Raw genomic sequence first — 24,112 nt, forward strand, 5'->3', positions numbered from 1 at the left:
AGAAAGGCCTTGGTCAGGGAGGTGACCAACAACCTGATGGTCACTGTGACAGAGCTCCAGTTCCTCTGTGGAGATGGAGACCCTTCCAGAATGACAACTGTCTCAGCAGCGGTCCACCAGTCAGGCCTTTATCGTAGAGTGGCCAGACAGAAGCCTCTCCTCAGTAAAATGCAGGACAGTCCTTTAGGTGCCAAGTGGGCTCTCAGACCATGAGAAAGTAGATTCTGGTCTGATTTGAACTATTTGGCATGGATACCAAGCATCAGGTCTGGAGGAAACCAGGCATCACTCACCTGGCCAATACCATCCCTACAGTAAAGCATGCTGGTGTTAGTATCATGCTGTGGGGATGTTTTTCAGCGGTAGGGACTGGGAGACTAGTCAGGATCGAGGGAAAGATGGAGAAAAGTACAGAGATCCTTGATGAAAACCTCTAAAGAGCAATCAGGACCTAAAACTTGGGCAACGGTTCACCTTCCAACAGGACAGCGACCCAAAGTACACAGCCAAGACGATGCAGGAGTGGCTTCAGGACAAGTCTCAATGTACTTGTGGCCCAGCCAGAGCCCGGACTTGAACTCGATCGAACATCTCTGGAGAGACGCTACCCATCCAACCTGACAGAGCTTGAGAGGATCTGCAGAGAAGAATGGGGGAAAATTCCCTAAATACAGTTGTGCCAAGCTTGTAGCGTCATACCCAAGAGGACTCCAGGCTGCCAAAGGTGCGTCAACAAAGTACTGAGTAAAGGGTCTGAATACTTATGTAATTGCCATTTTTGTAAAAAAAATTATACATTTGCTAAAATTTCTAAAAACCAGTTTTTGCTTTGTTATTATGGGGTATTGTGTGTCGATTGACAGAAAAAACAATTTAATCCATTTTAGAATAAGGCTGTAACCGAACAAAATGTGGGAAAAGTGAATGCTTTCTGAATGCACTGTAAATGTTGTGGGAAGGGTCAAGATTCCCAATGACATTAATAGTATTCACAAAGCAATTAACCTTTATCATAATCAGATTGATTGTTGGTCTTATACTTTACTAGATTAATAAACAAGTGACGATGCGTTTCATAATGTAGGAAAGTTTAATACATATGTCTATTAACATTTTTACAGTAGATTATGTGAAGAGTGGCTTTCACAAATATAAATTATTTCGGCTTGTTTTCAAGAGGACAGGTCCAGGGACTGTAGCGTGGAGAAAAGGAAGGAAGGCGGTGTTGGTTGACTATTCCTTGTAACAGATCTACCCACAGAGGACATAATACACAGATTCACCTGTGTAATGCTGTTTATCCTTTTCCCAATAACTTGTGGGGAGTTACAGAAGAACATGACAAACTAAACAATTTGTTCCCACCTCCAGTCTTCACTTAACAAGCGTTCCACAATCATCCATTGAGAAGTCTCAAAACATGACTGTTTAATACTGCATCATTGCTGTAGTTGAGTACACTAATGTACATGAACCCATATACAGTATGAAAATATACACAAAAATAAGGCACAAATGGGAGAAGCACACCAAAACACCAGAAATCATAAGAACCAGAGCAGGGCCAGTCTCTGGTTTGGCACTGAACCAGATTGACCAATAACAGCTTGTCATCAACCACATTCGTAAACACTCAAATGTCCCTTTGAAAATTTACCAGAAGTTAGTTACATTGCTGTCGCTGGGAATCAAACAATCTTTTAACTTTAGAGAAAGAGAAAATGATTTCCAGTCTTCTCAAACATTGTTCAATACTTTTATGGGTGGAATAAAGCGGTAGAGTGCAGTACTTCTAGTGCAATGTAAGATGCAAAAGTACCATTCATACATAAGACACAGAAATATGGTTGAAATAGCTTCATTCTTTGCACATCTACAAATAAATGTTATTAGGGATATTAGGCTTAAACATTGTCATAGTGTTCTTCTGAACCTTTGCACAAGGAATTACCTTAAATACTGCTTAGAAAGTTGTCCTTTCATTAGGTCCTCAACTTATCAGCGAGTAAGTGGTTTTTATCAACTTAAAGAAACTTGCAATGATGAATGTCTTTACAGAAGAATGATTATCAACAGTAATGAGAAATTCTCATTAAAACCTTTTAAATAGTCATTCTGAGGACTAGGTACTGGCAAGCTGACTAACTTACTATTCTCCACTTCAATTTAGACATAAGGATGCACTCCCATTTGGATTTGGGGAAGAAGGTGCATCTCTTTATGAAATGATAGTTGTACGACCATCTCAACATTAAGATTCATAAACATTTGAAGGTGAGGGTGACATGATAAATATGACATTTTTACAGAAACATTTCCTATGGACATCATAATGGCATAAAGCTAAACACAAAAAAGAAAATCAAAGTCATGGTTCCTTTGGGAATAATCCCATACCTCTAACAGTCAAAAAGGCCAAATACTGTAGGCACTTTTATGTTCCAAGATCAGTCAACATCAACCTTTTAGGCATTGTAAGCTTTCCCCAGATAATAGTCCATGGGACTAGTGATCCACAGGCATTTTACAGACTCATCACTAACACAGACTGATCACCTGTCATTTCATCTAAAAAAAACAAACATCTGTAATAGATTTCAATATGGGCACAGACAGTTCACTACCACAGTCACACCTGGAGGAGGGGTTTGGAGTTTGGTGTTTGCTGGTAAACAGAGTATTTGCGACTGAGTGTGTGTCCGGCCAAGCAACCAGTGAGTCTAGCCAGCTCAGACCTGTCCTTCAGCAGCATGTGGAGTTCACACTGTGTTCATCACCTGAACAAAATACACTCATATTGTCCTTCAGCGGCAGTCCTCATGTCTTCCTGTTGTTCCAGTTTAAATCAGCCGCAGCTGCTTTCTGCTCTGCAGTCCGCTCTGCAGTTGGCGAGCGCGAGTCCTGGGGGGACTTCTGCGCCTGTGGGGAGCGTGGGTCCAGCAGGGGGGGGGGTTTGTTGTCTGGATAGGGCCGGGTGAAGTGTTCTGGCCCTGCTGGCCCCGGGGGCCCCCTATGCTCTGGCATCCTCACCCTGAAGTCCTGGGGATGGCCTCCACTCCCCCTGAAGTCTTGGGGAGGACGGAAGTCATCGCCGCGTCTCCGCTTTGAGTCTGGATGTCTGGAGCGAGAGGGATGATGTCTTTCAGAGCTTACTACTACAGAGCTACAAGCTATCACAACTCATATGGTTTTAGCATTACATTCCAATACTGACAAATACAAATCTCTACATTATTGTGTTTGAAAAGGCCTAATTCTCACCTGTCGTAATAGGCACGACGGTCCCTGTGTTCTCTGTCGCTGTCATATTGGTCATACGGCCTCTTCCGAGGGGAGCTGCTGCTGCCGCCACTACGGTAACTACTAGAGCTGCTGCGGTAGGAGTCTTCACGCGGACGACGGTCGCCATAGTGATGGTCCTTATACCGATGGGCGTCATATGGATGATGCCGCTCGTTTTGCCAGGGCTGGTTGCTATTTCCAGGGTAGTTGTATTTACGATCTCTCTGCCAATCTCCTCGATCTTTTATAATGAGATAAAATAGTGTCCCATGAGGTGTCGTGCTCATAAAAAATTTGATAGAAATCCACACAAGTGCTGCAAAGTTGTAGAATTGTGCATACTTCATACAAAATAAACAACTCTTACCATCATTTCCAAAGTGTCGCTTGTTGGACTGGTTGTAGCTTTCTCTGTGGGGACCATGGGGGGACGTTGGAGAGGGGTGGGGCATGCCTGGATGAGACTTGGACGATGGCTGGGTGCCGGTGGAGTCTCGACTGGAACCAGACGCCTCTGCTCGGAAAGACTTCTTCCTGCCTGACGGGTCATCCCCCTTTTTTCTATGCTCCTTCTGAAAATAAGCAAAGGGCAATGGAAGGGTTAAGCAGAGGGCCAAGCAATAATAAGGTTTGTCTGATTGTACTTGTTACAGAAGCCTGAGTTTTCATACTAGGAGAAGAGACCAGCTCACCTCCTCCTCCCGAGACCGCTTCTTCTGAGCCATCTTGTACAGCTTGTGAAGCTTCCTCGCTCCAAATTCTGTGAACTTAGACACAAAAATCCAGAGGTTCCTGCCAAACAAAGAGACATCTTGGTAAGTCATGTTAAGTGACAGACAAGAGAGTTACCCTTAATATGGAGAACTATTTTAATGAAACTCAATGGCATCAGAATTAAAAACATAGATTGACTTAAATGACCAAGGAGTTTGTTTCATAATCAAACCTTCAGTGCATACACAGTGTACAAAACATTAGGAACACCTGTTCTTTCCATGACAGACTGACCAGGTGAAAGCTATGAACCCTTATTGATGTCACCTGGTTAAATCCACTTCAAATCAGTGTATATGAAAGGGAGGAGAAAGGTTAAAAAAAACGCTCAACTGTTTCCCATGTGTATCAAGAATGGTCCACCACCCAAACGACATCAAGCCAACTTGACAACTGTGGGAAGCATTGAAGTCAACATGGGCCAACATCCCTGTGGAATGATTTCAACACCTTGTAGAGTCCATACAAAAAAGGATGCAACTCAATATTAGAAAGATATTCCTAATGTTTTGTACACTCAGTTTATAACTTATGGTTGGCTGAGGGCTTACCGACGCCATGTTTTGACATGCTCTGGGTCGCTGTAGGCTTTAAGGCACTCAGTGATGCGGTCTCCTATCTTCAGCAGGCAGGTGCGTGTGTGTTGGAGCTGCTCCTGCACAGACAGGCCCTCGTCAGGCTTATCCAGCTGTTTTAGGGCCTTCTTCACTGGCCTCATGCGCTCCTTACACTAGACAGACACACAGACACAGTTTACTCCGCTAAGTACAAGAGAGCACCAAGCAAAAGATGAACCATGTTTCAATTACCCTCAGCTGTAACAGAACATCTATTATGTTTGACATATTAAATGCCTTATTAACACCTACATTAGTCTTCAATGTAGTTAATATGTTTCCTTATCCTGTCCATGCCGGTGGGTAACTAGCATGGCCATGCTCTAGTTGTGACAGGGTGCAATAACTCACTATGCTGAAGTTCTCCTGGTCCAGCTCATCGTCCTCCTCTCCGATGGGAACAGGGTCACTCCCAGCAGTAATGTGGACCGGCCCCTGGGGCTTCTTCCCTTTAGCTCCTTTAGCCTGACACAGACAAACAAACAGACACACCACCAAGCAGGTTAACACAGATCTCCATACAAACACCTGCACAGTGACACTATTCCCCCCAGTGATCTAGGAGCAATCCTATAACCTAATCTGTACACCCCATCTTCCTACATCCACCACCAACAACACAGACAAAGCTAAATGTTCCCCCATTTGTTCGGAAACAGAAAATGTTAGTGGGTGTGAAATTGCAAACTACCGCAGCACAATGCATAAAGTTTGCCACTGCCAAAGTACCTTTTCTTTTTTTGGCTTCGGACGTTTTTTGTCTTTGTCCGTGTCCTTCTCTTTTTTAGGAGTTCCGTGTTTTTCTTTGTTCTCTTTGTTATCCTTTTTCTTCTGCCTCTTCTTTGTGGGAGTTTTTTCAGTCCCGTCATCCTGGTTAAATAAAGAACACAGAACGGTAAATAAGTAAACTAGTTCTGGTGGACTACCAACAAAGACTGCATCACATTTCCCTTGTTTTCTCTATCCCGGTATTCTGTAACCAACAGGAAACTCCCTTGTGAAAAGACTGGTGGTTGATAGGCAGGTAGAGCTGGGTGTTTTGAGATGACTTACTCTCACCTCCCCTTCCTCTGAGGGGTTGTCTGACATGTGGGGGGAGGAGATGTCATTGCCCTGTTCATCTTTAGGGGCCTTGTTCTCTTTCTTCACCCGAGGCTTCCTCTTCTTCACTTTGGCCTGGGGGGGAGAGATATGATGAGCCAAGGGGGTATATACTGTGCAGAAACCAATACCAGACAAACTGTACATTTATTATTTAAAAGAGGTCCTGTTAAACAGAGCAGCCATGTCTTTTCTAACCTCCTCCTTAGTAACATCTTTACAGTCCGCTTCTTTCTTCAGCATCTTCAGAAGGTAGTCTGATCTGGCCTGCAACTGCTTCCCTTGAGGTTTCTTCTCTGGGTCATCGGGGAGAATCTGTGCATATAGAATACAATTTGTTACCAGGAGCCAATCTAACGCACAGCTTTATAGTTTCATCGAGTTCCACAGCTTTCTGAGAACATTTTTTATTCTGACATTCTGATGGTTACCTTGTCTGCGAGTTTGAGATCCGGGTCGGTCTTCATCAGATCCCAGTTGCCGTAGCCATGCTCATAGACCCCCAGCAACAGTTGAGTGTCATCCTGCAGATCCCAGTCCACATCAAAGTGAGGCACCTTCACTCTGCAGGTCAGTTGGAACCTGTGGCGGGAAGAGGAGGAGAGGTGGTCAAACCCTCTGCTACTGCAGCCCATCATGACAATGCCCTGGTGTCTGCATCAGTTGTTACCGCTTTGACCCACATCTGTTATAGTAATATTTATTGTCATCTGATAAAATGTTTCACAGGCCTCAAATATATCTACAATGGTAACTTACTGGTTTCTCTCAGCAGGATTGGCTGGTACAGCTTTGTGCAGTGGCTCAAACTCCTCCTCGTGCTGAATGATGGACTTGGCATTGACCTGCACTCCTGAGATCTTGATGTTAATACCTCTGCGCTTCCCAGGACCTTTGGCTAAAGAAACCGGGTATACAGGAGTCAAAACATTAGAACTTAATACCTCTGCGCTTCCCAGGACCTTTGGCTAAAGAAACCGGGTATACAGGAGTCAAAACATTAGAACACACATTCTAAGCCCTGATTCCTAAAAATCTGAATCAGATGGCCGTCAGACAGACAGGCAGGCCGTCGGCAGCAGTCAGACACACTCACCTTCACTGGGATTCTCTCTGAGGTGCTCTTCATGCTCTTGGACAGCCGTCACACAGCTGCTATGGATCAGCTCTCCCAGTCTCTTCAGGTCTGCCTGGGATTTGTCCACCAGCTCTGAGTCCCGGGCAATGCCCTCCAGCCTTTCAAGCGGAGCTCCAAATTTCTTATAAGCCTTGATGAACCTGGTGAAGGAAAGAGTAAAACATGAACTAAGTGTTTAATGAAACACTGAGAAACTATTCAGTCTAAATGGCCAAAGAGACCTACAAACCTGCGGATCTCTGCATCAGTAAAACCCTCCACGTTGTTCTTGCGGGCTCTGGGCCTGCCTCTCCTCTTTGGCTTCTTGTCATCGCCGCTGTCGTCCGTCTCGCTCTCAGAGCCCGAGGAGCGGTGCTTCAGCTTGGAGCCAACGTCACTGTCACTGTCGTTGGCTTGGGCCTGCAATTGATAGACACAATACAACCTTCAGACACAACAAGCAAAACCTATTTCCTACTGATTGTAATTGCCCAATGCCTTTTTGAGTTATGAATACTTCTGAATGCTGAAATGTTTAAGGATGTTTGTTTTCTCTACTATAATATTAAGTAAAATCAAGAGAAAATCTAATCAATAATTATAATTGAATCACACCAATGAATAATTTTGAGGTGACTCTTCCATGCATTTCATGAATTTAGATAACCTTCAACAGCATAGGATATTATCTGTGTGATATAAATACCCACTGCTGCATCACAAGGGACAACGCTGCTATAAGCCCTAATGATTCATTAAGGAAGCTTCTCATGCAGTAGATTCACATACACAGGCAGTGGAATCACCAGGGATTCACCTACACCGTGAGGCAGTAAACACCTCATTACCACCCCATCAGACCCCCGACAGAGAGCAGGAGAGGATGAAAGTAAACAGTTCAGCAGCACACACACTCCCTGGGGGAGCCCCTTCACACACAGCCACCTGAGCTGCACCATGGAGTAGTCACATCTCTGTCATGCTCCAGAGATTTAACGTGAGATGTGTGTTCTCTCCTGTATACCCTCTTATTGGAGCTCCTGCTTCTAGGCAGCATGTAGATGTCCTCCATCTCCTTCTGCTTCTGCTCCTCCTCCAGCCTCCGCCGCTGGTCCTCCGGGATGATGTCGTCCCAGTCAGGCACCATCCGCTCCACCATCTCTGGAGCACTCTCCTCCATGTTGGAGAAGTTGGCCACCTGGAGGGAGACACACATGTACTGTCTGAGACTGGGAATACTATTCTATCTTTAGTTAGAATAGTAGCTAAAGGTATTCCGAGAAGTATTGTGAAAAGCAGGCTGAGAGTTGTATCAACTTCTAGGTACCTTGAACTGAGAGAGAAGCTCATCTGTGGCACTTGATCCCTGGTCGCTTTCTCTGGTTTCAGCCAACCGCAAGATCTCATCAATATCCATCTCCTGCAAGGGTGAATAGAGAAAGGTACAATGTAAATTACAAGGAACACAGACATTCTGCAAATGTGGAAGTTTGAAAATCGATCACTCATACAACTTAACTTTCAACAGAGTACATAATCAATAGAAATGTGTGTCTGTGTACCGTAGGTTCAGTCTCCTCTCCTTCTGCCTCTTTGAACAGATCTTCAGCTCCAAACTTCAGAATGGCAGTCAGCTCATCTTTATTGAATGGGTTGGAGCTGTGAAAAGATGTTGATGTTAAGTTAAGAACCTGAGGGACCTCATGTCTAGTAGACCGCATGGTGAAGTTTCCTCACTTTGAATTTCCGGAGTTGTTATCCAATACAGTTCGACCAGTGGTGTCCATTCTCTGAATTACAAGATGGTCCAAAACCATCTTCTTCTTGGCTCTCTCAATAATGTCCTCCTCCACAGATCCCTTTGTGACCAAGCGATATATATTCACCTGTTCAGAAATACAAGAAAGGAGACATTTAAACGTCTCACTTACAAAGTTGGAAGACAAACATTTTCCATGATGGCTCTGCCAAAGAAAACGTATGCCAAACTGATTACTAACTTCCTACTGTACCTCACAGGTTTTATTCATTAGGATCAAGTCACCAGAATAAGACCAACAATCGTGTGCTTAGCTAAACCTTCCCTCAATACTTAGGACAGTGGGTCTAGTTGTAGATACCTGCTTCTTCTGGCCAATCCTGTGAGCCCTGGCCTGAGCCTGCAGGTCGTTCTGAGGGTTCCAGTCAGAGTCAAAGATGACCACAGTGTCTGCAGAGGCAAGGTTGATACCCAAACCTCCAGCTCTTGTGGATAGCAGGAAACAGAAGTCCTGGACAGAGAGGGGGAGATTATTATTCTCAAAACAAATCACATAGTGCACCATTCCAAACCTGCTGAACATCACAGGTGAAGGGACGAAATGCCTGAAGTAGAGAACATGTCAAGTGTGATAACCGTTCTTGTGGCTTTTATGTTGTGGGTTCACACTTTATTTGGATATTCCCATATAGATGATCCACAGATGGTCATATATCAACAAACTACCTATTGATAAGAAACCGCTTGCTAAGGTTACAGTAAGGGTTAGGTTTAGAACAAGTGTTAGGATAAGGGTTAAGATTTGAGCTAGGGTTAGTTGAAATGTTGTTGACAGTTATTTAACATCTACAAATCATCTACTTGGGACGATCCAAATAAAGTGTTACCTGATGTGGTAAAACACACCAGGTAAGTCACGGCCATTTTGTTTTTACTTGGTTGAGCTACGCTATCACAGATCAGTAAATGTGTCTTGCTAAGTTGACCTCAAAAGAATATGATAACTTCTGAGGAAAATAAATCTTAACACTAGATGAAACAATGTACTGGCTGTCATGTTAATCATGTTAATGTATGGTATCACTATGGTTATCTTCACGGTAGATACGTCGCCTGACGCACAAACATCAACATTCGCTGAGTAAGTGAAATGCATACCAACTGAGTTCCGACGCAGATTCAGGGCTGACAGACACTTCAAATATCATCGCCTCGAATGTCCAGACCTGCCATCTGCAATAGCTAAAACATAGTATAGTATAGATGACATACCTCAGAGCCTTCAGCATTAAAGTGGTCAAGTGCTTGTTTTCGTATTTCTCCCTTTATGGAGCCATCCAGGCGCTGAGAAGAGAGGGAAGGAGAGTTTTCAGGCCTTGGAACCTTGCCTGAACTCCAACCCCTAAGATCCCACTTGGGAATGCTCAGCTATACATGGCATTATATGATCCATCAGGCAAGCAGCATATTGTCAAAGAGAATTACAGCAGTAAAACTATGTCTAGTTATTTACCTGTGCTAAGACCCAGTAGTCACTCTGGCTCTGGGGACAGGCCAGTCCCCATCAAAAATAACTTGAGGATAAAAATAACTATGCCAGAGCATGTTTGCGGCAACACTGACACATGAGTCGGTTAACATCTGAGTGGACTCCAACACTGCTCCAATATCTCAACAGCTACTGAAAACACCCTCACTAAGTCACCATAATAAAGATGTATTAACATTTAATGGAGATGTAAGAGAACAAGGACAAGTCATGCAGAATAAAAGAACAGCAGGTACACTACTGAAGGTTTGGACCTCCTGCCTTGCCATCCCCTGGGCTGTGTTATACCCTACCTGGAATGGGTAGCGCTTCAGGGCCAGGTACTCAGCCAGGATGTCCAACATGCGCACCATCTGGGAGAAGATGAGGACTCTGTTGCCCCTGTCCCGAAGTCTGGTCAGTAGCTTGTCCAGAAGAACCAGCTTCCCACTGCCCCTCACCAACGCCTTAGATACGCAAAAGGTCAACGGTCAAACATATGGAAATTAACATCTCTTCTCCAACCTCTAACAAACCGATACATTAGTGTGGCTACATGTAATCATGCTCTGCTGCCATTTTAACCAATGAGGGTATTTCTAAATGTTCAAAACAGCAAAAGTAGAGATAGTCCACTGTATTATCACATGGACATAACACATCTTTTACCATAATGCACTGAGCTGAGCTCTTCTTGCTAGTCCTACCTGCAGGTGCTCCTGTGGAGTGTCACACTCTTCCTCAGGCTGTTTGATGAGGAAACCATGGTTAGTGCACTTCTTCAGCTCCATGACGATGTTGAGGAAGCCAGAGGAGCTGCCTCGGGTGCCTTTCTGCAAGGCTCTGAAGTTCCTGGTCAGAATCCACCTGAAACAAGCACCAAAACACGCCACCAGTTAACTTCAGGGACAAGGAGTAAGACCTTAGATACTGCTCAAATCATCTGTCCAGACAGGCAGACATGGATAGACAGAAGCGCTACATATGAGGGAACGTACTTGTAGTACTGCTTCTGCACAGCAGACATGTCCACACGGAGGATCTGTTCTACCTTGGCAGGCAGGGATTTCTCCACATCCTTCTTTACACGCCTCAGGAGGAAGGGCTCAAGGACTTTGTGGAGGCTCTGGTAGCCATTGTCAGTCCCTTTACCATGCTCACTTTCAAAATCTTCCCAATTTTCAAACCTTCAGAGGGGGAAAGTACAATTGCATCGGGATAAGAACACTGTAAATGAATACAAATGCACAGGTTGCTCTTCGCAAAGTCCACATTTGCCATAATATACATGATGTATTTTATAGAGAGGAGAAGTACATACTTGTCAGGCATGAGGAAGTGCAGAAGGGACCACAGCTCTTTGAGAGAGTTCTGCAGTGGTGTCCCTGTGATAAGAAGTCTGTGGTTGGACCGGAACTCAATCAGGGTTTTGTACAACAGGGAGTCGTCATTCTTTAGCCTGTGAGCTTCGTCCACACCCAAGAAAGCCCAGTTTATGTTCCCCAACACCCCCTATGGACAGACCACACACATTGAGTGAGACCACACACATTGATTGAGTGGAGAGTTGTATTCAATCAAACAATTAATGTTTCCTTTGTCTTTTTATTTTATTTTTAATAATCAACTAAATGTGTACTATTTTGGCCAGTACAAATCGAAGCCGATTCAGTTTATCGAAATACATCCGTCTGAAAATACTTCCAAGAAATACAGATGCCTTACCTTGTCTTTCAGTAGAATTTCATACGTGGTTATAAGTGCATTGAACTTTATTCTCTTCGTCTGATGGCATACCCACTCATAGTCACGGATCTGTACAACACAAAAGCAAAGCAGAGGGGCGGCAGGTAGCCTAGTAGTTAGAGCGTTGGGCCAGTAACCGAAAGGTTGCTAGATCGAATCCCCGAGCTGACAAGGTAAAAATCTGTCATTCTGCCCCTGAACAAGGCACTTAACCCACAAATAATTGTTCTTAACTTCTCTAGGAGAGGGGGCGACATTTTCACTTTTGGATGAATTGGTGCCCAAATTGAACGGCCTCGTACTCTGTCCTAGATCATATGATATGCATATTATTACTACTATTGGATAGAAAACACTCTGAAGTTTCTAAAACGGTTTGAATTATATCGGTGAGTAAAACAGAACTCATATGGCAGGCAAACTTCCAAACAGGAAGTGAAAATTCTGAAATGGGTCGCTGTGAAAGTCATCGCCTATTCAATTCTCCTATATTTATGGATCTGTATGCACTTCATACACCTTCCACTAGATGTCAACAGGCAGTAGAACGTGGAATGAAGCGTCTAGCTTGATGTGGGACCGGATGAGAGCCATTGGAGTGACTGGTCAGGCAGATTGCCAGTTCTTGGTCACGCACACTGGGCATGTGATGTCCTTCTCTGCCATGGGTTATATAGACATGAAGAAATGCTCCGTTTGGGACGTTATTGGATATATATGAGAAAAACATCCTGAAGATTGATTCTCAACTGAGTTTGACCAGTTTATTCGATTTGTAAAATCACTTTTTGAAGTTTTCGTTCATTAGCGTAAATTTGTATGGACACGTGAACTACACATGCTAGCCAAAGTTGCTAATTCGACAGAAGTAATGGACATTATAAAACAAAACAACGATTTATTGTGGAACTAGGATTCCTGGCACTGCATTCTGATGAAAGTTCAAAGGTAAGGGAATATTTATGATGTAATTTCGTATTTCTGTTGACTCCAACATGGTGGAGAATGGCTGAGCGCCGTCTCAGATTATTGCATGGGATGCTTTTTACTAAAGTTATTTTTTAAATCTAACACAGCGGTTGCATTAAGAACCAGTGTATCTTTAATTATATGTAAAACATGTATCTTTCATCAAAGTTTTATGATGAGTATTTCTGTATTTCACGTTGCTCTCTGTAATTATTCTGGCTATTTTGGAGCCATTTCTGAACATGGCGCCAATGTAAAACCACGATTTGTGGCTATAAATATGCACATTATCGGGGAAAAAACATATATGTATCGTATAACATGATGTCATATGACTGTCATCTGATGAAGATGTTCAAAGGTTAGTGATTAATTTTATCTCTATTTGTGGGTTTTGTGAAAGCTATCTTTGCTGTGAAAAAATGGCTGTGTTTTTTGGATATGGTGGTGATCTAACATAAATATATGTTGTGTTTTCGCTGTAAAACATTTTAAAAATCGGACATGTTGGCTGGATTCACAAGATGTTTATCTTTCATTTGCTGTATTGGACTTGTGATTTCATGATATTATATTATTTACCTGTGGCGCTATGCTAGGCTATGCTAGTCAGCGTTTCTGATGACAATGATCCCGGATCCGGGATGGGTGGTTCAGAGTTAACTGACTTGCCTAGTTAAATAAAGGTTAAATAAAAAATTAAAGAGGGGGATATTCATTTTTGGTTGGCAACAAGACTACAACGCTTCTTTCGAGTTTTGTAAAGAGGGGATTTCCGTACCGATTTCCTGCTCATCACGTCTCCCAGGTAGACCACCACGTTCATATCGGGGGCCCAGGTGTCAAACTCTCTCTGCCAGGAGGTGAGGGTGGATAGGGGTACCACCACCAGGGAGGGCCCATACAGCTGGTGCTGGTGGAACATGTAGGACAGGAACGAGATGGTCTGGATGGTTTTCCCCAGACCCATCTCATCAGCCAGGATCACACTATTGCACCTGAAAAACACAGAACATGGAGTCTTATTAGGGTTACATTGATGCTAAAATGACCTGCTAACTATCTAATTCCAGGTAATTAACAGTACACCTCAGTACAGTATCAGTACATCCAGTAAATACAATGAGTAAAACCTTAATAATCTCTACTGTTTCTCTAGTGTCCCTCGTGACTTGATGTGTACCTGCACCAGGAGTGAGCCAGCCAGTTCAGTCCATCTAACTGGTAATCTCTCAGCTGCAGGTTCTCATCCCCAATGTACGATGGCTGGTTCTTTAGTGCAACAAATCTGGGCCTCTGTTTCAACACCTGAAATTAGAGATAGAAAATCACTGCACTGTTCTGAAATTACCATAGCTATATATTGTACATTTTTGTGTTCTAGCTGATATTAGTAAACATTTAAATAAAACAATTGTGATGAGTATTGATGTGCAATCTATCTAGTCGGGACACTTTCCTCACTCACTTTGCAGTCTTTGGAGGGGACTGTTTTACTGGAGTTCCTGTTGGTGAAGCTGTCTATACAGTGCTGGAACTTCTTCCCCAGCAGAGCTCCATCCTCCCAGCTGCACTCTGAATAAGGCAGGCCCATCCACTTACACAGGTACTCTGGCTCATTGGAAGAAGCACCATTCTTGTGGCTGTGAGCTGGTGTACAGTGAAAACAACATCTTCAGCGAAAAAAATTTCAGAACGATTTAATCAAAATGTGCTTAGTATGATAATGAAGATGCACTACATGACCAAACGTATGTGGACACCTGCTCGTCAAACATCTCATTCCAAAATCATGGGCATTAATATGGAGTTGGCCCCATCTTTGTTGCTATAACAGCCTCCACTCTTCTGGGAAGGCTTTCCACTAGATGTTGGAACATTGCTGTGGGGACTTGCTTCCATTCAACCACAAGAGCATTAGTGAGGTCGGGCACTGACGTTGGGCAATTATGCCTGGCTCGCAGTCAGCGTTCCAATTCATCCCAAAGGTGTTCAATGGGGTTGAGCTCAGGGCTCTGTGCTAGCCAGTCGGATCTCAACAAACCATTTCTGGACCTCACTTTGTGCACAGACAGGGGCATTGTCATGCTGAAACAGGAAAGGGCCTTCCCCAAACTGTTGCCACAAAGTTGGAGTCACAGAATCGTCTAGAATGTCATTGTATGCTGTAGCGTTAAATTGGCACTATGCAGTCGGGCACGTAGCATTCTCCTGGCATCCGCCAAACCCAGATTCGTCCGTCGGTCTAACAGATGGTGAAGCGTGATTCATCACTCCAGAGAATGCGTTTCCACTGCTCCAGAGTCCAATGGCGGTGAGCTTTACACCACTCCAGCCAACGTTTGGCATTGCGCATTGTGATCTTAGGCTTGTGTGCGGCTGCCCGGCCATGGAAACCCATTTCATGAAGGTCCAGACGAACAGTTCTTGTGCTGACGTTGCTTCCAGAGGCAGTTTGGAACTTGGTAGTGAGTGTTGCAACCGAGGACAGATGATTTTTACACGCTATGCGCTTCAGCACCTCCGTTCTGTGAACTTGAGTGGCCTACCACTTCGCGGCTGAGCCGTTGTTGCTCCTAGACGTTTCCACTTCACAATAACAGCACTTACAATTGACCGGGACAGCTCTAGCAGGGCAGAAATTTGATGAATTAACTTGTTGGAAAGGAGGCCTCCTTTGACGGTGCCACATTGAAAGTCAGCGAGCTCTTCAGTAAGGCCATTCTACAGCCAATGTTTGTCTATGGAGATTGCATAGCTGTGTGCTCGAATGTATACACCTGTCAGCAATTGGTGTGGCTGAAATAGCAGAATCCACTAATTTTAACGGGTGTCCACATACATATAGTATGTATAGTACATATAGTATATATAGTGTATGATAATGTTGGTGATGACATGAGGGACTTACAGGGGAAATCCGAGAGTCCCTGTGTCTTTCCGGTTTTAGTCGCTGAAAAAACAAAACATCTCAAATTACATTCCCCAAATAGCCATGATTGTTGATTACACTAATTCTGTAAACATATTATAAAGTGTGAAGAAAGAAGGTAAGTCTGTTGTAATAATCACAATTTTGTCAAATATATTTTCATCGATGAACCATTGCTGCTAGTCAATGAAGACACATTTCAAAGGAGTTTAGTTTCTTACCAATGACTCTCTCCAGAATATGGAACTGCTTATTTAAATCAGTGGTTAGCTCTTGCTGGCAGTTGTAATATTCTGAATCCTCAGGGGATGCTTTGCTCAACCTATGGAAGATAATCAGTGTCAATAAGTAAAAGAACACAACACTGAAAGGTAAAACTTCAATTGTAGCTACTTTACATGTGTACAAAACAAGCCCTCACCAAGCATTGAGCTCATCGTTCTTCTTCTTGAAGTTGTCTAGTTTCTTGAGTCCCTTGACCTTCTGTTGAGTGAGGGAGTCGATGCTCTCCCAGGTGTTGTGGATGTAGGACCAGCCTTTCCACTTGATCAGGTAATGGGTCTCTCCCTCATCCTTCTCTGGGTCAAAGTCGGCTCCTGGGTCCCCATTTTCCTCCACAGCATACTGGGTAGTGGAAGCCCCACAGGCTAAAATGGATACACACAAAATTCAGATATTAATATTTTCAATATCTGAATATTATTCACAGTTTAGATTCCTAACCAGGAGGCAGCCGCTAGTAAACAGATGCCTTGTCTAGCATGGTAATATGAGCACCTCGGTTACTGTCTCTTTCAACACCAGAGGGTACTATAAAGCAGGATCAATTAGTTATCCAGCTAACTTTGATTAAAAAAAACACAAAAAATGTATATTCTGGTTTATTAAAAAAGAGAAACTTAGATAGGAGTTTTCATTTGTTGAATCAATTAGACCATGCCCATTTCAAGCCTATCAGAATATTTAGTCAAGTTATCTGGCTAACTCCTTGATCCTGCTTTGTAGTAAACCCTTCTGCTGGCAATGTCTATCTAGATGGGTTAACACAATACAGGTGAGATACTAAGTGAGGATGCATCACCTCCTTTTTTGCCTGTCCTGGTATCCATGATCTTCTCAATGGTCTCGCTGTCATCTTCCGGCTCCACCTCAGCTCCCTCCATCTCTATCAGGTCATCAGAGTCCGTCTCAAAGTCATTTTGGTCCTCCTTGTAACTGGAACAAACCAACACAATGCATGTCATGCACGGTAAACAATTTCCTTCATATTTTATATTGAACAACTGAAACATTGACATACCTGACTTTAGCAGACACCCTTCGCCGGGTTTGTCTCTTTGGGGTATCTTCATCATCATCATCATCATCGTCCTCATCATCATCATCTTCCTCCACAGATGACTCTTGTTTCCTGGTTTTCCTTCCCTTTGGAGGCTGCTGTTTTTTGACTGTAGATGATTTGTTCTGTGGTCTGTAAAATATTGAGTCAAATACACACATATACCACTTCTAACCACTCTGCAAGACAGAGGAAAACTAGTAAGTAGGCTAACAGCTCTAGCTGACTAGAATCACTCCTAACAATCTGACTCACACCAATGGCCTTGAGACAGCTTTCAACCCTCCGACCTCAGCAATATTAATAATTTATTGTTGATAGGCTTACAGGTGAATTTCTTAATTAAATGTCTTTAGAATACCAAGTGATCAATGGGGGGGAGAATCCTAAAGCCAACCCACAAAAGAAAAAAAAACAAGACACTACAAAAATATTTAATGTACAGTGCATTCGGAAAGTATTCAGATCCCTCAACTTTTTCCACATTTTATTACGTTACAGCCTTATTCTAAAATTGATTAAATTGTTTTTTCCCCTCAATCTACACACAATACCTCAGTGACAAAGCAAAAACTAATTTAGACATTTTTGCAAATGTATTACAAAAAAATAATAATAATGAAATATCACATTTACATAAGTATTCAGACCCTTTAGTCAGTACTTTGTTGAAGCACATTTGGCAGCGATTACAGCATCGAGTCTTCTTGGGTATGACACTACAAGCTTGGCCCACATGTATTTGTGGAGTTTCTACCCTTCTTCTCTGCAGATACTCTCAAGCTCTATCAGGTTGGATGGGGAGCGTTGCATCAAATCTATCTTCAAGTCTCTCTTCGAACCCCAGTCTGAGGTTCTGAGCACTCTGGAGCAGGGTTTCATCAAGGATCTCTCTGTACTTTGCGCCGTTCATCTTTGCCTCGATCTTGACTAGTCTTCCAGTCCCTGCCACTGAAAAATATCCCCACACCATGATACTGCTACCACCATGCTTTGCCGTAGGTATGGTGCCAGGTTTCCTCTTGACGTGACGCTTGGCATTCAGGCCAAAGAGTTCAATCTTGGTTTCATCAGACCAAAAAATATTGTTTCTCATGGTCTGAGAGTTTTTTGGTGCCTTTTGGCAAACTCCAAGCGAGCTGTCATGTGCCTTTTACTGAAGAGGGGCTTCCGTCTGGCCACTAAAGGCCTGACTGGTAGAGTGCTGCTGAGATGGTTGTCCTTCTGGAAGGGTCTCCCATCTCCACAGAGGAACTCTGGAGCTCTGTCAGAGTGACCATCGGGGTCCTGGTAATCTCCCTGACCAAGGCCCTTCGCCACCGATTGCACAGTTTGGCCGGGAGGCCAGCTCTTGGTGGTTCCAAACATCTTCCATTTAAGAATGATGGAGGCCACTGTTCTGTCTTGGAGTTCAAAGGACAATTCCTTCGAACTCATGGCTTTGTTTTTGCTCTGATATGCACTGTCAACTGTGGGACCTTATATAGACAGGTGTGTGCCTTTCCAAATCATGTCCAATCAATTGAATTTACCACAGGTACAAACATCTCAAGGATGGATCAATGGGAACAGGATGCACCTGAGCTCAATTTCGAGTTTCATAGCAAAGGGTCTGAATGTATTTTTAATACATTTCTAAAAACCTGTTTTTGCTTTGTCATTGTTGGGTATTGTGTGTAGATTGCTGAGAAAAATGTTTTATTTAATCAATTTTAGAATAGAGCAGTAGCATAACAAAATGTGTAAAAAGTAAAGGGGTCTGAATACTTTCCGAAGGCACTGTAGCTGATAATGTTAGCGAGCCTTCATCAGAACATCATTTTGGTTGACTTTAGGATTTTTAACTGTTCTTTTTTTGGTCATCCTTCTGAGTCTAAATGCAAATATTCACTGCAATATAACAATATAGAATAGTACAATGCATATCATAGTTGATACAACATTAAATGCACAGTAATAAATAATACACAGAAGAACATTTTGAACAATTATCAGATTGGAATTGACAGATTTCATATTTTGTATGTGACTGAAGGCTAAAAAGAAACCTGGTCATACAGCACTTTCAAAGACAAAAAAGCACTACAATAGCCAGTTTCTAATCACACACACAATGGACATGAAAGTGGACAGATTAGCTGTCTGAAGGCCAGGCTTCACTACACCCTTACCTTCTAGCAGGAAGTCGTCTGGATCTAACTTTTCTCTCTTCCTGCTCACTGTCTGCACTGCTGGCATCCTCCTCCTCATCATCATCATCATCATCATCATCCGATTCATCACTTTTCCAGGTATTTCTTACAACACAGAAATACCACAAGTTCACCCTTTGGGTTTATTAATGCTCTACACCGGGCTTAGGGTGCTCTGGTTAGCCAGATTTGATCAGATAACTAAACATAAAGTAAAGTTCTGAAGACCACCTCAGTCTTGCTGTCTGAATCTCCTAATGAGCCACTTTAGACAAGCACAAACATCCACATATGCATGAAAATGGCAAGGACAGAATCCAGAAAATTATTGGAAAGAATAATGACAAATACAAACGCCACTGAATTGAAAGATCAAACCAAATATATGTCTTGCACTTAGATCCAGATTGTCATGGGATACTATGGCTATATGTTCAAGATATCAAGCAAGAATGTGATCCAAGGTTATGGAAGAGAGTCTAATTGGATGGCAGAAAGTGCATTTTGGAAGCAAAAAAACAACATGGATTGCCAGTAATGCAAACATGTGCTACAGATAACGAACGTCATCTATGGCATTTGTCGGTTTTACTAACCCATTTACAATTGATTTGACAAGTAGACCTAAGTCATGATTCAAATTATTCTACAAATAGCCTAACTTTGAGCAAAACTTGGCACAACATAGTAAATTCATCCCATGACATGATAGATTTAAGTGGATAAGAATAAATCAAAATCAAGAAGAAAATAATACTGAAAAGTACAAATCTAATAATCTCAATACTCACTCTTTCTTCTTCTGTCTTGGTGCTTTTCTTTTAGGACTTTCACCTTCGGAGTCACTGCTACCCTGCAAGTGTGTTGATATTGATTACATCTCAATGAGAGTTTAGGCTTTGCCATAAGGGGTTGCAGCTAAATTGACCGAGACACCAATAAATCCACATGACATACACTAGATGGTGAAGATTCTGCATATGAAAACCCCTTTGGGGAAAATTGACATTTTCAGTGGGGTCGGACTTTTAGTACGTGGAAGTCTTTTTTTTTTGTCATTTCCATTCAGCAGTATTTCAGTAGATTTCATGTTGCACTTCTTACCCCAGCTCCAATATTGAGACGAGCAGGTTCTTGTCTACTGCGATTTGATCGCCTGACCCCATAGACATCTGGATGCTCTTCCCACATCTGGAATCAAATACCAAATTGGATCATTGCATCCTTTCCATTTTCAGTCTCCAACACAATTGAGACAGGACTCCCTTTCTAAATTTGCAGTGTCCATGCATAAAAGCTGTTGTGTAACTGATGGCGCGATATATCCCAGAGCCGACTTGGTGAAAAATCTGTTGATGTGCCCTTGTGGGCACTTAACCCTAATTGCTCCTGAATCTGAACGGAATATGAAGACGCTCTGAATAAGTGTCTGCTAAATGACTAAAATGTAAATACAGTACATGTCTTCTTCTGGCCTGGTATAGAAAATCTGATTTACAATCTAGAAACCATCAGGCAAATAATCATCAGGTAAATAATGGTATAACCAAATATGGGGAAAGTAGGATACCAAGTCAGTGGTACAACTATATGCATTCAACTTAAATGGTGCTTATATATATATATATTTGCATAGACCACAGACTTGGCATTGGGCTTCAATTTATTTCCAACGCTGCAACGGCCTTTCAGACCTACATAATATAACTCAAGCAAACTAGTTTGCAGTACAGGCCTTGCTTTGTTTACCTTCTTCACATCTGACAGATTGTCTTTCTTTTTAACTGGTTGTCTGTCCTTGACCTCTGCCGAGGCCTGCTGGGATTCACTCTCAGACCCGGACTGGCTCCCAGATTCAGAAGAGCTGTTGGACTCTCCTGAGTGGTGCAATCTTCTCCTCTCCCTGCCCTGCTCACTCTCCGACTGACTCCCAGACTCCAACCCAGAGTGGTTTGATTCTTCTGAGGCCGAATTGCTATAGCATCAAAAATTTGGAATTTCAGTCTAAAACATTACCACATTTACTTAATATCATCCTTTTATAGTGCTGTACTTTCATTTGGTAAGCTATGCAAAGATGTTCCTTTTCAATAACAAGCCCATTTTATGAACGGTTTCTCCAATCTCCCACCTACTGTTGTCAAACACTGATTTGGCTCAACAAATTAAGATCACTTTATTATTCAAAATTGTACACAAAGGCCAAAGGAAATTTGACTTCCGCTTTATCCTAACACCTCTAAAAGACACACATACAGGTTGGAGCAGGGGGCTGCCACACTGGGCACCCATGGAGCCGTTGTTGTGGGGGTGTTAAACACCTTGCTCAAGGGCACAATAGCAGCCAATGTCATCTAGGATTTGTGTGTAGGAAGTTTTAAGAGGCTTATTTCACAAAGTACAAAAAGTTGGAGAATGTGTAACATGTTTTCTAAGTGAATGGAGTTCCCGTAGTGCTGAAAAGACTACACACAAAATGCTAATGCCTTTAGGTGGAAAGGAAACATCATTACATCCCCATAGTGTGCTCAGATTAACTTTGTCATAACAAGACCACTCTCCATGCCAATCCAATCCTCTTAAAACAGATCTTTAAAAATACTTCCATAACAACATGCAGGAGAAATTGCTGAAAGCCACACAAGTGCTTCTCAATTTGGGATGTGTTTAATGTCCATACTATTATTGTCATGTTGAAAAATCTTTTCACAGTATTTAAAAAGTTGCCCACACTAAAAATATCTTTGCATTCATTCAATTCCTAACATAGCCTACAAACTTTCACAAATAACCATCACTGTTTTAAAACAATAGAGGGCGCCAAATAAGTCCTATGGTTGCCAGTGCCACATCAGTACATACATAGGGCCAACAGTCACTCCACCAAACATGAAGCTCCTACTGAGATTCTATCCAACAACCAATTATAACATCTAGACCTGAAGTAATATTCACCTCAAGAGCACATCATATATTTTTGTCAATGCAAACATTAGGCTACATTTAACTAATGTATGTAAATTATGACAGAAAAAACGAACAAAAAATGCCATATTCATACTGTACTTTACCGTGAAAATGTTACATGCAACTAAAAAAGATTAGAAGAAATGTCAACATTATTCAATTTAAATGTAATGTCTTTATTTAATGAAACCAGAACACATTAAATCACTAACATTTATTTATTAAACTGTAATTCTTACATAATAAACCCAGCAAATTAGAGTGTAAACCTGTCTATGCCCCATACTAACATGGAATGTGCAATACCTTGAACAGACTACAGGGGGTACCCACATCAGCATTATTCCATTTTCAAAATAGATCATATCCACAGTCAGCCTACCTTAAAATGGTTAAAACATGGAGCAGGCTGCTACAATAGAACAAAAACAATCCCTTCATTTGTAGCCATGCTTTATTACCTATGTGTAGTCACTGATGACAGTATTTATGCATATAACTACAGCTATTCTATTAGTACATAGATGTATATTTTCAAATAAAATAGAAAATCTAACTGATTAAATGTTTATATAACTATTCAGTTAAGAAAAATTATATATTTCTTATTGTGATATCAAAAGCTAATGAATTGTGATAAAGTTATTGTAATTTATTGACAAGTCAGTCACCCAGTGACAAATGCTCAAACCCCCATGAGCAAGTGACTCCCTTCATTGAGTGTGAGGTTAGACATAGGCGGGACAAAAAACTGAAGTCAATGATTACAGGCTCGTGGGTTGCTAGGTGAGGAATGAGCCAATCCCAGCTCAAAATAAAAGCCTATGACCTTTGAAACACTTCCTGTTCCCCTTTCCTGTAGTTCTGAGCACACTTTTAATACAGAAAGTACAAAACAAGAGCCATTTTGTGAATTAAAAGTGGACTCCACTTCATGTCCTGTATTTCAAAATAATATTTATTAGAGTGATCTGCTCTCTGTGTCTTTTGCTTACATGTGCTTGAAAAGTAGTCCCCTATCAGGACGAGCAGTCAAAAGTGTGGTAGAGGATTAATATTTTGAGGGACAGACTTTGGATAAAATGTGCATGGTTATTAAAATGGCTGCCAATAGGATAGCAAATGCACTACACAGCCTTTAATTGTGTGACAATGTCTTCATGTCATGTATGTGACCCATTATCAATTGAATTAAGGGCTATGGGCAGTTAAGCTGAAACATTTGCATGGTTTAACAATCTAAAACCAATGCAATACTTCTCTCTTGAAGAGAAACCCAAACAGGCCTGTAGTTGTAGTAGTCATGTAGGCCTATGGTAAGAAATGTAAGCCATGTAATAGGTGACAACATGTTGGCCCCATCAGGCTTTAATTACGATATCCAGTCACCAATTATACATAGGCCGACATAAGATAGTTACTTCCATGACTGAATTCTAAAACTATCAGAGATGTAAGAGGTGTAAGCAATGTGCACTTACCATCCCCCATAGAATGAAATTATTTCACTATGATGGATAAGCAGATATTATGTTCCACTCAAGATTACCATGATTTTGCAAGCAAGAATGGTTATTTGACATAAGTATGCCTCAAAATAACCTGAGCACATGTATAACTTTTTATTGATTATAATAAATTACATTGTTTCGTGTTCCAACACAAACAGATAATACATTTCAATCATTTGAATCCCAACTTTTGTATTATTTTACAAATAAAAGTATAATCTAAATCACTAAAGTTGTTGAGACCATGAAAACATCTGCAATACATGACATTTACCATC

General features: G+C 42.0%; 1 protein-coding gene across 5 annotated transcripts in view; it reads right to left on the reverse strand.

Annotated features, from left to right (window-relative positions):
• Positions 1-1,071: 1,071 nt before the first annotated feature.
• chd2 (chromodomain helicase DNA binding protein 2) overlaps positions 1,072-24,112 on the reverse strand; it is a 46,148-nt gene continuing 23,107 nt past the window's right edge. For 3 of the 5 annotated variants that reach the window (XM_071343333.1, XM_071343331.1, XM_071343332.1), the window contains 36 exons: positions 21,106-21,331; positions 20,461-20,547; positions 20,148-20,209; positions 19,336-19,461; positions 17,126-17,296; positions 16,907-17,040; positions 16,247-16,472; positions 16,047-16,147; positions 15,805-15,846; positions 14,362-14,543; positions 14,077-14,201; positions 13,675-13,891; positions 11,904-11,993; positions 11,500-11,690; positions 11,177-11,365; positions 10,886-11,045; positions 10,493-10,645; positions 9,923-9,994; positions 9,012-9,161; positions 8,629-8,777; positions 8,454-8,550; positions 8,219-8,311; positions 7,916-8,089; positions 7,142-7,311; positions 6,871-7,052; positions 6,534-6,672; positions 6,206-6,356; positions 5,973-6,089; positions 5,727-5,849; positions 5,403-5,543; positions 5,025-5,138; positions 4,608-4,786; positions 3,975-4,074; positions 3,650-3,854; positions 3,262-3,523; positions 1,072-3,118 (listed from right to left, as the gene is read on the reverse strand). In XM_071343333.1, coding sequence (XP_071199434.1) covers positions 2,818-3,118; positions 3,262-3,523; positions 3,650-3,854; positions 3,975-4,074; positions 4,608-4,786; positions 5,025-5,138; positions 5,403-5,543; positions 5,727-5,849; positions 5,973-6,089; positions 6,206-6,356; positions 6,534-6,672; positions 6,871-7,052; positions 7,142-7,311; positions 7,916-8,089; positions 8,219-8,311; positions 8,454-8,550; positions 8,629-8,777; positions 9,012-9,161; positions 9,923-9,994; positions 10,493-10,645; positions 10,886-11,045; positions 11,177-11,365; positions 11,500-11,690; positions 11,904-11,993; positions 13,675-13,891; positions 14,077-14,201; positions 14,362-14,543; positions 15,805-15,846; positions 16,047-16,147; positions 16,247-16,472; positions 16,907-17,040; positions 17,126-17,296; positions 19,336-19,461; positions 20,148-20,209; positions 20,461-20,547; positions 21,106-21,331 — 5,401 coding nt within the window. In that variant the 3' untranslated portion in view covers positions 1,072-2,817. Of the gene's footprint in view, positions 3,119-3,261; positions 3,524-3,649; positions 3,855-3,974; positions 4,075-4,389; positions 4,487-4,607; positions 4,787-5,024; positions 5,139-5,402; positions 5,544-5,726; positions 5,850-5,972; positions 6,090-6,205; positions 6,357-6,533; positions 6,673-6,870; positions 7,053-7,141; positions 7,312-7,915; positions 8,090-8,218; positions 8,312-8,453; positions 8,551-8,628; positions 8,778-9,011; positions 9,162-9,922; positions 9,995-10,492; positions 10,646-10,885; positions 11,046-11,176; positions 11,366-11,499; positions 11,691-11,903; positions 11,994-13,674; positions 13,892-14,076; positions 14,202-14,361; positions 14,544-15,804; positions 15,847-16,046; positions 16,148-16,246; positions 16,473-16,906; positions 17,041-17,125; positions 17,297-19,335; positions 19,462-20,147; positions 20,210-20,460; positions 20,548-21,105; positions 21,332-24,112 lie in introns of those variants that run through there. The other 2 variants (XM_071343334.1, XR_011668038.1) reach the window with 2 other exon arrangements.

This window comes from Salvelinus alpinus, chromosome 15, assembly GCF_045679555.1.
Source record: "Salvelinus alpinus chromosome 15, SLU_Salpinus.1, whole genome shotgun sequence".
NCBI lineage: Eukaryota > Metazoa > Chordata > Actinopteri > Salmoniformes > Salmonidae > Salvelinus > Salvelinus alpinus.